Below are 14224 nucleotides of genomic sequence, written 5' to 3'. Positions count from 1 at the left end.
ATACTAACCAGGGCTGACCTTGCTTAGCTTCTGAGATCTGACAAGGTTGGGCCAGCCTGGGCTATGCAGGTCAGGGCATCACATGCCCTACTTAGTGTAAACTTGTTGGAAAGAAGGAGTCAGTAAATGGGAAAAATCATTTTGTTCCCCACAAGATTATTGCATTGTGAAGTTGGGAGCGATAGATATTGGAATGGGAAAATATAATTTCCTTGCTCTTAATACATGCAGGTTTCCTAGGTTCAGCATCTGGCAGTGATTCTAGCAAGCCATTCTTGCTGCAGGATGTGGGAAGCAAAGGAAGGGATAGTGTTCTATAAAATTTAAATACTTCATTGTTCTGGATTTTTAAAATTTAGGCAATTTATATGGTGTCTTTTCAGATATCTTCTCTGAATAGTCAGTTGATGGAGCAATCAATTCAACAAACAAGTTTTAAATCATTTATTGGACTATAATAAGGTCTAATTATTATAGCCAGCATGGTGTAGTGGTTAAGAGCAGTGGAGAACTGGGTTTGATCCCCACTCCTCCATCTAACCATTATCTCATGAACTGGGTTTGTTTCCCCATGTTTGCTACTGAGAGCTATCAGAAAATGGAAGCTGAAACAACTCCTGGAGTAGGCATCATTACCTGAAGGAACAAAAACAGCCTGTTGTTCAGCCAAATTAGAGCAGCAATAATGTACAATCATTACTGTAGCAGTCCCTTGTCAATTTCCCCTTGCAAAAGAAACTTTTCTTGTTGATTTCATTCAATGTTAACTGTGGATTCTGTGTATCTTCACCTTAACATTATTTCACTAATTCAAGATGAAATTGACAAAGCTAATCCAGTTATCACTGCTTCTTTGTATCTCTGCCTCTATGTTACATCAGTAGTTTGATATGACAAAAGAAAAAAGAAAAAAATCATTTTAAAAACAGAGGATGAGGAGGAACAGAAAAATAGGTCTACACAGGGGCATAGATAAGGGCCAGGTGTTTGGTGGAGCAGAGAAAAGACGATCATTTCAACATGATCACATGTTCAAGGAAAGCTGGTTTGGAAATAGATAGAAAAACATGGTTAAAAGTGCTTGGGAAAACAATGGAGGGAAAATAAAGGAGAAATGTTTCTGGAACCAAATTGTGGGGGTGGGAAGTACAGAATTAAAAGAAAAGAAATGTCGCATTTGGTGGCAAGATAACATCTAAGCAACTTGTGTGGGAAAAGCCTAAGTGATGTGTATTTTGTTTTCCAGTTCCAAAGAAGCACTGGGAAATGGGACTTGATGTACAGCACAAAAGAAGTCTGGTACATAACCTCTTACTGGAAAGGCAAATCTTTGTTTCACTCTGTCAGAAAATGACATCTCTATCAAAATACCAGACAGGTTGTTTAGTTAATTGGCCTTAAGTAGTCACCTAGTGCACTGTTTGATACCACCCAGCAAGACCCACATTGTCACAAAGTCTGTGCAGAAGACAAAGAGAGAGAATGAGAGCACATTCCTGCATCCCTGAGTAGGCACATACCTAGCATTCTGGTCAATGATGTGTGCTGGTACTTTTGACAAATTCTCTGCATCTCTTACCCATGGAAGCTTACTGGGTGACCTTGGGCCAGTAACACATTCTCAGCCCTGACTAGTATATGGATGGGGGACCTCCAAGGAATATCTGGGTTGCAAAGGAGAGGCTGGCAATGGCAAACCACCTCGAAATGTCTCCAAATGTCTCTTGCTTATGGTTCACCATAAGTCAAGTGTGACTTGACAGCAAAAAAACAACGCCCCTCTTAGCAGTGAAGCAAGAAGGAATTTGAGGTTCTCAGAGGCTGAATGGGGTGTTGTGAGTCCAAAACCAGGAATGGTAACCTGCTATGAGTATTCCAGGAATACAAGTAGAGATTATCACATGGACTGCCATGTGTCCAAAGTTAACCATTTGTCAACAGGAACTTAGTTCGATACTATCTACAGCTGATGCTAGCAGTGCAATCCTAAGCAATATCTTTCTGAGTCCACTGACTTCAATTGGCTTTAAAATGGTGTAACTGTTCAGATCTGCACAGAAAGTTAGTGAAAACCAGTTTCTTTCACATTTTTCATGAAAAAATTATTAGTATTACACTAATACGAAATGACTGGAACTTTTAAAAGCTTCCTCCTTAAAAGACACAAATGGATACTATTATCTATCTATCTCAAGGAAATTATTTATTAATATTTGATTCCAAATATTTGGATTTTACACAAGACCAAGCTGCCTTTAAGCTTTGTGGACTTCATGTAGCCAAGTTGGTGATGTGTAGGATCACTAAGCAATTACCAGCAAATATTAGGACCCTTCAGATCTGGCCATACTGAGAGCCTAACTAGACATTAAAAACTGCACATCTTCACCATCAGGACTTGCAGCTATACTGTAGCTGTTAGTTCCTGATGGCAACTTGTGTGAAAATGTGCAGCAGGGCCTGATTCAGATTGGGGCTGCAGTTCAGGAAAAGGGGAAAGTGCTGTCTTCTCCCCTGTGATGTTTTCAGCAGCTGAAACAACCTGTTGGTCACTGAGGGAGCAATTTATGCCATTGGGAGCCAGTATATGCATTGAATGATTGCCCATGCTGGCTCCCATAGAGAAAATAATGTTCCCACCTGCAGTCCCCAGGCTGTTTCAGCCACCAAAAACAGCACAGGGGAAGAAATTCTTGGTCCTGCACAGCAGTCCTAACCCTAATAGCTTCAAGTCCCCAATCAAGAACTCATGAAGTTTGTAACATCAAAATACGGTCTGATACTTTTGTAATGAATATTTTTGTGTTCGGAACACAAGGAGGATACAGTATTTTGCTCCAAGGCAATATATTCCATATATCAGATATTTCAGGAACATGACAGCTGAACAACAAGAAATTCAATGCAGAAAACTTACCTGGTGTCTTTCATAATGCATCCTATTTTCTGATTCCAGACAATTGGAAAATGAAGGCATTTCATTCCTTTTAAAAATTAATTTGAGTCCCATAGCTCATTAGAAAGCAACAAAATTTTCAGAGTAAATACTTTTGAGAACCAACATTCCCTTTATCAGACATGAGTAGAAATGCAAATCATGTATCATATATCCCAGTCAGATAATAGGAGGGGTGTGGGTGCAGAGGGGAAATGATTGGGGGCAGAAAATGAGGATGTGTAATGAGATAATCATGTGTCCTTACTCTTGATCATGACTATGTTGCATGAGCACAATGGCAGACAGGGCAAGTTTTAATTCTGCAGGGGAATGGGCTTCAACCAACTGTAAACTCTCCAGTCACATTTGCGCCACAATAATGAACATTTTTGACTCAGGATGTTATCCATCTCCATGATTTAATCTACTGCCTCTTTAACCCATCCATTTCATTCACCTGTATTTCCAATTAGGAGCATGTTCCACCATCCAACAAGTCAAGAAGCAAATGTTAATCTCAAATCAATTTTGTCCCAGTTATCTGCAGCACTGATAACATGGTCAATTAGTTGGTCATCTTATTTTTTAGTAATATGTGTATGTGTAAGCTCAGTTGGGATTATTTGGTCTTGCTTTTACAGGATTCGATACAAGCATATTACCGATCTGTAAGGATTCATTGGGATGGATGTTCAACAAGCTGGATATGAACTATGACCTTCTCCTTGATCACTCTGAGATCAATGCCATTTATCTTGATAAGTATGAACCATGCATTAAACCCCTCTTCAACTCCTGTGACTCCTTCAAAGATGGGAAGCTTTCAAACAATGAGTGGTGCTACTGCTTTCAGAAGCCTGGAGGTAAGTCGGTGAATTTTGTCTTAAAAAACTGACTTTCAGATTCCACAGCTTGATGCTAAAACATCTGCACAGAAAACCAATTACTTAGGACTGTTACGAGCCATAACTTCTTGATATGGTTTTAATAAACCAGTGGGATTAAAACTAATGGGCAAATCTAACAGCCCAATGCAGGGGAAGGCAAGAGGAGACCTGGGAGAAGCATAGGCCTATGCCGGCATGTTTTTCCACCTCACCGGCATAGGTAGCACCTACGCTGGTAGAGAGAGCAAAGATGCTAGTGGGCGACCACAGCTTCACAGCACTCAAACACATAAGAACCCACCACTCCAAAATTATGCCTGCCGAGAGAGCATGCTGACACAGCAGGGGGTGGGCTGGGTTTCCAGCCTGGGAATGCCCCCCTCCTGGGACACAGATCTACGCCACTGGAAAGCATGGTGTAGGCCTGTTAGGGCTATGGAGCTATTGGGGTTTTGAATTTCCCTCCTTCCTGAACTTCCAGAAACCCTTTTGGAGGGGCCTGATGCTGTCTTTTCCACACCATCCCCAGCCACTGCAGAGCTCCCCCCCACATCTGGATTGGGCTACAAGTATAATGAGGCATGAATGTCAAAATAACTCTGGTATAAAACCACTGGTGATCAGTTGAGAAAACTACACTGTTCACATATTCTTCAGTGCAAAAATCCAGGCACTCATTATCTACTGGCATTTACTGAACAGGTCTGGAAGCAATTTCTCCTGCTATGGGTTTGAGCAACTGGGCATGACCAGCTCTTAATTTTATAGTCCCTGTTTTCTTTATTTTTCAACTTAATGAGTTCCTTTGGTTCTAATGCACTTTTGTATGAAATGGTGATGGATTAGGAGCTGAAGCAGATGTCTGGTCACTGTGTCAAGCTCTTCCTCTTAGTCTCTTCTAGCAGGATTTCGTCAGCAGAGCTGTATCTGAGGTGAACTGGGTCACCTGAAACTGAGGAATAGGTTTTCCCTGAGCACGAAATTGCTAGATTTGGGCATTATCTTGAAAGAGTTGGTACAATGCATAGCTGTCAGTTATTGTGTGCCATCTTCCCTGCCACTACTGCCTTCCACAGAGGTGTCAGGAGGAGTTTCAGTTAAAAATGGAGGATGGGTGTTATAGAAAAACCAACCAGACAATTGTCGATGTTTGCAAATACAAGTTCTTCAAAATTCATTTTCCTCTCTGATTATATTTCTTTCTTCTCTGCTTCAAAAAGTGCTTCAATTCATCTCACATTTTGTTAATTCTCTTTTTTTTCCCCAGTCAGTCCTCTTCTTTTAAGCTTGGCAAGCCCATTTTTCAGTTGTCTCTGCTGTAATCCTCTCTTTCCCCACTCTGCCATTCTTTATTTCCTCCACAACTTTTCTACAACCTTTCACATTGAAACTTCTTTTTCTTACTTCTTTCCTTCTCTGTTTTAATTTAGCCTCTTCAATCTTGCTTTCAGTATTTTTTTCTTCATTCCCAATAGTCTTCTTTGGATGCAGAGCTTAATTTTGAAGCTCCAAAAATTCTCTTATTTGCAGGGCTCTTCCCTGGGAAGAAATGTAGTAGTTAATGTTCTACAAAGAATGGCTGGAAATGTATAAAGAGTGTTTTTCTGCTACCACAGGCTATACCCACAGGATGCAATTTCTAGGCAGTCTTAAACTCAGTATCTCTCAATTAAGCAGTTCCCAGGGGAGAAATAGTGTTGGGTGGTAAAGAGAAACAGACCAGAATTCCCCAACAAGAACAAGAGCCCTCTGGTATTCTCACATCTCTATGTTACCTTTCCTCAAAGCCATCTCCTAGAAAACTTTACTAGTTTGTTTGTTTGTTTGTTTTATTTTGCATATGGAATTCCCCTACCTATTGTGTGCATGTGACAGTTAAAACAAACAAACCATGATTAAACATAAAGGAAGCAATCCAATAAAGTGTGATTAATTCTCATTAAATATATATAGGCACACTAAGAAGAGCAGAAAATGTCTTCCCACATCTTGGAATACATACCACCCTGTAGGACTCAACATTTACTAATATCCTCCCCAACCCAGCCTTGCTTATACTGGATCTTCCCTGCAATTCAAACATTTGGTCCCACCAGGAGGAATGGAAAGTCTTCAATTTATGCACAATTTATGCAAATGCTTTAGTGAGTCATAGTAGCATACACCGGTACATGCAGAGACCTGTTTGTAATTTCTGGATCATGCCCATGGTCCAGAATTCAATTACTGTAAAATGTATTTGCAGTTCTGTTCACATAGGAGTTCTCGGTTTACTGAACCACAGAGTGCTCAGTGTGTACCCTGGATCATTACATGATTTGTAATGAGAATCTCAGAATGGGTTTCACTGCTATTATCTTATTGCTTATGCTATTGCTTATAATGTGGAAATTAGTCTATTAGCAAGCAGTAATTTAGCATTCTGGCTTTAGATCAGGCTGATGAAGGGAAGGAAAAACTGTTTAACAACTGAAATGGCCCCCAAACACTATTTTTAAGCATAGTGTGCTGTGAATTTTTTAATTAGTAAAGCTAATGGCATGCATTTGTTCTGCAGTACAGTACAATCATATTTGGTTCACTCATTCCCAGGTGTGCAATAGACTACATTGCCTGTCAATTGTGAAGCTAATCATTAGAGAATCTGTCCCTTACCATCTGGAAACTCACTCTCGTATATTATGTTTTAGGTCTCCCTTGCCAGAATGAGATGAACAGAATTCAAAAACTGGGCAAGGGGAAAGGCCTTATGGGTAAGTTCAGTTATTTGCCACTCATTTAAACCACTAATTAAAGCTTCTGACATTTCTGTGATGTTATGTGCTACAAGTGTCTCCCATTTGGAGAGTAAGGGGAAATATCAACTTCTGTTGTGCGCCTGTTGTGCCTTCATGAAATCAAAGAAATAATGGAAGATGCTAAAGGTGTTGCATGAGACAGCATAGTAGGAAACACTATACATAAACATTGTACTTCAATGAATCTTGATTCAGATAATAGAATTCAGCTTTTTTAAAAAAATCAATATCTGAACTATTAGAAATAGATTGATTCAGTATTTTCTTCTTTAAAAATCTAAATTGCACTTTGAAATGTATCACAGTAATAGAAATATTAAGGCAGTATTGACATGGAGAATACTTTGTGGTTTCTGGAAGCTGAAGAATACATCTGTCAAACTCCATTTTAAAAAATTGATAATGACATGATGTTATGAGGACTGAAATCAGTCAGGTAATATTCCAGTATGTCCCTTCCATATTTAATAATTCATAATTACTGTAAAATAATACATAGCCAATATATCTAATTCTCAACTGAGCTCCAATGTGGATACTTGAAACTAGAGATTGGGGCAATAGACTGGCAAGATAGATCTTTGTACAAGCCTGAAAAATACCTATTTTGCAGAAAAATCTGAAATTTGAAAAAAAAAATTGGGGGTTAACCCCTCTCCCCCAAGTAATAGAAGTGGCACCTGTAGCTTTAAGAAATGAATGTCCTCAGTGGCCATTGTTAGGCAGCCACCATATTATTGCCAGCCTTCAAGCCTTGGTTTCTGTCAGTAAAAGACAAGGGCCAGGGTCCTTTTCAGGACTGTTTTGGCCTTTGAGGGAAGATTCATGAGGTCCAGAACCCAGCAGCAACCATGACTTGATACCATGCAGCTTGCATGACTCACTGTGACAGAGCTGCTTGCTACTGTTAAACAGCAACCACCTTACAAAAGTCAATTTTGTGTAAGGGTGAGAATTTCATACTAGGATCTGAAAGATTCAGGTTTAAATCCCCACTCTGCCATGAAAGCGTGCTAGGTGACCTTGAACCAGTCACACATCCTCAGCCTAACCTATCTCACAGGATAAATAAATCATAAATATAGTAGTAGCCGGTGGAACATAACTGCTTATTACTGTTAAACTACCACAATAAACAACAAATTTTGTTAGGCACAAGAAAAGTGAGCATGTTACAAATGAAGACTAGAATTTTTTTAATCATTGTAAATAATGAAATACTCTTGGCAGCCTTTTATTAATTATCCTTGTAAACTTATACTAATGATGTTTACAAGCCATTTTTTTCTGTGGTTATTATTAATACTCTATGTTAGTGCAAGTTTACAAGGTTAAATTATTACTCTGTGTCAGTGCAAACAGAATGTCTTTCAATGGTAGTGCAAACTGAACAAAAACTTTTCTCTGTGGCCTTATTAAGCCAATTCTTTGATGCTGTTACCAACACTCCAAGTTAATGCATGTCTTTATTATTGTTGTTGTCAGCACTCCATGTTAGTGTAAACAAACAAAAGAATAAGAAAACCTTTCTGGTTTATGCTTATAAGCCCTTTTTTGTAGTTTTTTATTAACACTCCATGTTAATGGAAGTTTACAAAGAGTAGTTAATAAAGGGCTGCCAAGAGTACTTCACTATCTATTTATATTGATTAAAATTCTTTCCAGTCTTTATTTGCAACATGCTCAAGTTTTCCTGCGCCCAACTATTGCAACAATTTGCTTCTGTGTTGCCTGTACATTTCCTTATACTACTGTTAAACAGCAGTCACCCACCCCCCACCCCCAAAAAAATAGCCTGTGTAGTGCAGTGATTTATGTTTCAAATTGGGATCTGGGCAGCCAGGTTTGAATCCCCACTTTGATATGGAAGCTATGGGCCAGTCACACACTCTCAGCCTAACATTTCTCAGAGAGTTTTTGTGAGAGTATAACAAAGAAGAGAAGAATGATGGAAGCTGCTTTGGACCCCTTTTGGGGAGGAAGATGGAGTATAAATGAAGTAACTGGATAATAAATATAACTGAAAATGGGGAGGCCGATAAAAAATAAGTTGAGTGGGGCACTCGAAGGAGAGAAGGAAGAAGGGAATGGGGAAAGCATGTGTAAGCAGCCAGGAGGAGGGAAAGAGGAAATTGTGTGGGGAGAGGAACACATTGGAAAGCAAGGAGACCACAGGACCTTGCAGTTTCCCCTCCAGGCAACAGGACCCAGTCCAGTGACCAGCACATAACTCAGCCATCATTTTCCTGGGAAGAGGCTGCCAAAGAGATGGAAGAAAGGAAAGCTAAAGATGGGTTGACTGGTGGGTGAGAAAAAGAGAAGAAAGCGGGAGAAAAGCTATGGAGACTTTCAGGGAAGGGAAAGAAGAAATTGTAGGAGAGGGGAAAGAGAGAGTGGGAGAGAGGAAATAGTGGGAGAGAGGAAAATGAGGAAAATATGCCTCCCTGCTATATTCGTGGAGTCCCACATACAAATATAATTGACTCATTCTAAAATGACAGTTCTGTAAGGTGAAAATTATGGAAGCAGAAAGGCATGCATCATTAAAGGTTTTCACGGCTGGAATCAACAGTCTATTCTGGGTTTTTCAGACTATGTAGCTCTTCTTGGTGCTGCAATGTTTACAGGGCCTTGGGAACTGGCTTTTGTACAAAACCACAATTACAGTTGCTATTAAATGTATCTAAAGAGACCAAATTATTAGTGGATTTCATTAAACTCTGGCTTCATTTATATGTCATGAACAAACACAGGGCTGTTTTATGTTGGCTATAAACTGAACTATTGCTATGTTAGTGTGTACACCTCAGTTTCACACAGATAGCATGAATGAACATTTCTTGATTTCAAAAGCTTTGAATCAAACTGAAGTTTGCTGTGACATCTGAATTCAGGCATCTGGACAAGCTGGTGGTTTTTTGGTTTGGTTTGGTTCTTTTCACAAACTGGGTTTCTCCATTCATTCATTTATTTCAACATTTCAATGCAGCCTTTTTACCAAAGTAAGGGTTTTCAAGGCAGTAAACTTTAGATCGGGGTGTCCAACCCTGGCCCTCCAGATGTTTGTGGACTATGATCCTCATCCACAAGCATTTGGAGGGCCAGGGTTGGACATTCCTGCATTAGATCATTAAAACATTTCAGACATTAGAAAACAGTGTGTGTGTAAACAGTTAGATAAAACATAATATAAACACACAACTTAATAACTCATAGACAGGGAGGAGGCTTTATTAGGGCTAATGGGAGTTAGTGAGGGATCCCCAAGCAAAACAAAAAATCTTCATCTCCTGGCAGAAGATGAATCTCTTTGGGAAGAGAGTTCAAAAATGTTGGTGGTATAATTAAGAAGGCTTTCTCAGATTGCCACCTATCTAATCTCAGATGATGGAGAGACCCCAAGTAGAGCCACCGGAGATGACCGAAGATATTAAATAGGTTCATATGGTTGTGAAGAAGAAACAAACTTCAATCAATACAAGTGCCTGAAATCAGATGTCACAGCAGATTGGAATTTGATTCAAAGTTTTTGAACCCAGGAAGCCTTCAGGTGTGATTTGTGCACAAGGACAAGAGTGAAGCCCAAGCATATTGATAAGGCATTCCCATGGTTTAAATCAATGGTCCCTGTAAGCCGCACAGCCACACATATATATATTGGTGCCGTTGGCTGGCGGAGCTCTTGCAGGGAGCTCTGTGCTACTCAGTGATAGGGAACTTCCACGCAGTTCCCCACCATGGTTAGAGGGACTTTGGCTCAAAAGATTTTATTTTGACTGCATAGTCTAAGGCCCATTATTTCTGTGTTTTTATTGTCTATTTGCAGCAGATTGGTGTCTGTCTGTTTAACATTATAGTGAAACACGTAACAGTTGCATTCATAACAGATAGATCCAGTTGGTAAGTATGCCACACACAAGATGTAGGGGATTTATAAAACACAAACATTTAGGGTATGGGGACCTCCATGGTGGCTGGGGATGGCACAGGAGAGGTGATACCATGTCACCTCCAATGGAGCTTGGGTAGCTCAGCAAGCAGCATGGAAAAAACCTCCTCTGCCATACATAAAAGCTCCATTGGAAGAAATTACTTATGCCTAGTGTTTCTGTGGCATAAATCAGAGGGCTGCACTGGGAGCTAATGCATCAGCTAATGCGTCAGCATGGGCCCACACCATTCGCACAGCCCATTCCACCACCACCCATTTGGATTGGTCTGATAAAGATTCAGAATCACAGGGAATATTACTAAACAGAGGTGAAGCTACAAGAGGGCCAGGGGGTGCATGTTGCACCGGGCGTGTGCCTGGGGGCGCAAAAAATCAGGTTTGTGTTTTTTGTATTTTTTAGTGTTTTTTAGTTTTTGGCCTTCAGGGGGTGCAGCTTTTAGGCTAGCAGCAACAAAAATTTCAGGGTAACTTCAGGAGACTCTCCTGATGATACCCTCCAGGTTTGGTGAGGTTTGGTCAGGGGGTCCAAAGCTATGGACTCCCAAAGCGGGTCTCCCCATCCCCCATTGTTTCCAATGGGAGCTAATAGGAGATGGGGGCTACACATTTGAGGGTCCATAACTTTGGACCCCCTGAACCAAACTTTACCAAACCTGGGTGGAATCATCAGGAGAGTCTCTTAAAAATACCCTGAAATTTTGGTGCTGCTATCCTAAAAACCATGCCCCCTGTAGGCCAAAAACTGAAAAAACACTTAAAAATACCAAAAACACCAACGAACATGGGGGGGGCCCCCCCGCAAAACTCAGATTTTGCACTTGGCACCATTTTCCCTAGCCACGCCTCTGCTACTAAACCACATAGAAATCAACCACTCCCACAAAGTACCATAGTGGGGAAATTAAGATTTCTTCTGTTTGATCATGGTGCATTTCGTGTCAGTTCATGTAATGTGTATTTCAGCATTGTAGAGTTTTATCATTTAAATGCTAACAGTCATCTCTAATATTGCATAACCCAGTCTGCTTTGGCCAGCCTGATTCTCAAAACATCTTCCAGCACGAAACCTATTCAAATGAAGGGAGGTTTCTTGAGTCAGGTTTTATCACTAGGGCAGGGGTAGGGAACCTGCGGCTCTCCAGATGTTCAGGAACTACAATTCCCATCAGCCTCTGTCAGCATGGCCAATTGGCCATGCTGGTAGGGGCTGATGGGAATTGTAGTTCCTGAACATCTGGAGAGCCGCAGGTTCCCTACCCCTGCACTAGGGTAATACTAGTGGGTGGCAAAGTTAGGGCTATACTTCTTCTGCTTTACTGGATGGAACTGATCTTCCTCTCCCATCCCAACTTTTGTTGTCCTGCTTCTGCTGTTCAGATATGGTAGGGGAAGAAACTCAAGTAGGAATGCAAGAAAGCAATATAAAACGAATCCTAACAGTAACAAAAGAATTGGGAAAAATTAAATAGATATAGGATGGACAGTAAAGACCCGCTGGGACCAAGGGCCTGAATTAATTGGCAGCTAGGTGCATACCGAGTTCAGACAAAGTGGAGATTTGTATAATAAAAACTGGCATACTGCTTGTATCCATGTTGCAGTGGGAGCAGGCTAAAGAAAGGTGGGACCTAAATATGCCAACCTAATGAGGTATGAGACAATGTATGGCAATTATATACTTACCTGGTGTTCACATGCATTTTTTTCAAAACTTCTAAGTTTCATACCCAATTAAACAAAGTTTACAAGGGCAATTCCTCCATATCAGTCCCAAATAAGATCAGATACAGGATGATTAATGTTTAAATATTTATAAACTATATTTGTAACATTTTAAAAAATGGGTGTGCCCTTCAATGTCTACAATGGACTGAAATGAGAAAAATGTGTTGATGTATAATGTTTTATATATATAAGCAATTTCCCATTTCTGTGTCTTTTATGGAAGTAATGGCATAGCATTTGAGCAATACATTTTCCATCCTTTTTCCCGCAAATAGGAAATGGAGCAGAAATAGCCCTTTTGACATATATGCACACTCTGCAGAGATGCTCTATTCATGGAACCGGTGAAAGAAACCTCTCTTATTTCAAGCAGTAAATCAACTGGCATCTCTCTGACAAAGGGGCAAGATATTGTCTCAGATATCTTTGGAGACAATAAAAGGCAGCTTTTCTGAAACTGAAACTGAAGCAAGCAGCAGACAATGGAAATTCCTATAGAGGCATTCATGGGGGGATTCAGCTAAATGATCTCCAGGGAAAAGAGGGTTGAGGCGGGGGGGGGGGGTTGCCTTCTATCTGCTGAAGCTGGTGCAGAAATAAACCAGCCTTCTTGATAGAGAAAGAAGTGTTTGAATGAAAAGCTACAATGATACACAAAACTAGCTGGTGATAGCATTTGTTACAAAATGAAAGCATATCCTGAGGTGTTTAAAAAAAACTTGGCTTCCATGTCCTCAGATCTCACTGTGAATAGCTCCAATAATGGTGCATCTTTAATACATGAGAACGTCTAACAAGCAGATGGTGACTACCATCCAGGAATAATTTATGTTGCTGCGTTAAGAGCTCATATTGTAAATACAGAAAATCTGTAAATTAAACATGAAACATGACAGAAAATTAAAATTTCTCATTTGTCTTTAAAAAAAAGTGAATGCATAAAGTTATAAAGTACAAAGGACCAAAATCGCGTTCTCTTTTGTATCTGGGAACAGAAGAATGCAAAGAATGAGAGGACACGTGGCCACATGAGTGCTGTATAAATCCTGCCTTTGGTTCTCAGCTTAGTAGGTTCCTCTATGACTTCAGCACTATCTTATATTTACATCTTATATTTATCACTGGAGTAAGAGATGCTACAGAAGACCCCAGCAAAGGTTCCCTCTGCATCTGCAGGGAGCTTCCATTCAAAAATAGTTGCCTTCATCAACTTCCTAACATTTTGTGATTGGCATGGGTGTGTGGGCCAGTTGTTTTGTAATGGCACCCACTGCCCATCCTTAGCATTCCAAAAGTGCCCAATGAGGCTGGAGAACCCTGTTCTACACACCTACTGGAACATATTGACTGGGTATTTCAGGCAGCCAAACTTTGCAATTTCACAACTCAACAATCTCTCCAGATCTGCATCAGCCTGTGTTTTATCTGCCAGCCCACGTGATCTTGCAGAGCAAAGCAAGATGAGCAGTTGCACTGTGGCCCTCATTCTCCCTCTCATTGGCTTTTGGTTGCTTTGTGTTGATTCAGGAGGAACTATATTTATGACAATTTCAACTTCACCAGATAGACTGTCAGAGAAGATCTTCATGCAAATTAGGGCCATCCTCGTGCCAGTTTATCGTCCTACTTAATTCTACAACTGCACGTATTTCCATTACTGACAATGACCCCATTTGCCATCCCCAGGTGCTTTCATTCCACGGTGCAATGAGGAAGGCTATTACAAAGCAACTCAGTGTCATGGCAGTACTGGGCAATGCTGGTGTGTCGATAAGTATGGAAATGAGATAGCTGGCTCAAGGAAGCAAGGGACTGTTAGCTGTGGTGAGTAATGGCATGCCTCCCTCAGATAAAATGGGAATTAACATGGGGTAAGCCCTTGCACGCCGCTGTTAAGTTTGACTAGGAGAGCACAAAATGACAA

At 40.5% G+C, this 14224-nt stretch overlaps 1 protein-coding gene across 3 annotated transcripts in view; it reads left to right on the top strand.

The window, feature by feature from the left end:
• Positions 1 to 14224, top strand: part of SPOCK1 (SPARC (osteonectin), cwcv and kazal like domains proteoglycan 1) — a 628061-nt gene that overhangs the window by 601182 nt on the left and 12655 nt on the right. For all 3 annotated transcript variants that reach the window (XM_048491083.1, XM_048491082.1, XM_048491084.1), the window contains 3 exons: positions 3580 to 3801; positions 6516 to 6578; positions 13987 to 14124. In XM_048491083.1, coding sequence (XP_048347040.1) covers positions 3580 to 3801; positions 6516 to 6578; positions 13987 to 14124 — 423 coding nt within the window. The remainder of the gene's footprint in view (positions 1 to 3579; positions 3802 to 6515; positions 6579 to 13986; positions 14125 to 14224) is intronic.

This window comes from Sphaerodactylus townsendi, linkage group LG03, assembly GCF_021028975.2.
Source record: "Sphaerodactylus townsendi isolate TG3544 linkage group LG03, MPM_Stown_v2.3, whole genome shotgun sequence".
Classification (NCBI taxonomy): Eukaryota; Metazoa; Chordata; class Lepidosauria; order Squamata; family Sphaerodactylidae; genus Sphaerodactylus; species Sphaerodactylus townsendi.
The sequence above is the reverse complement of the archived record's forward strand: the minus strand, read 5'-3'. Positions and strand labels throughout refer to the sequence as shown.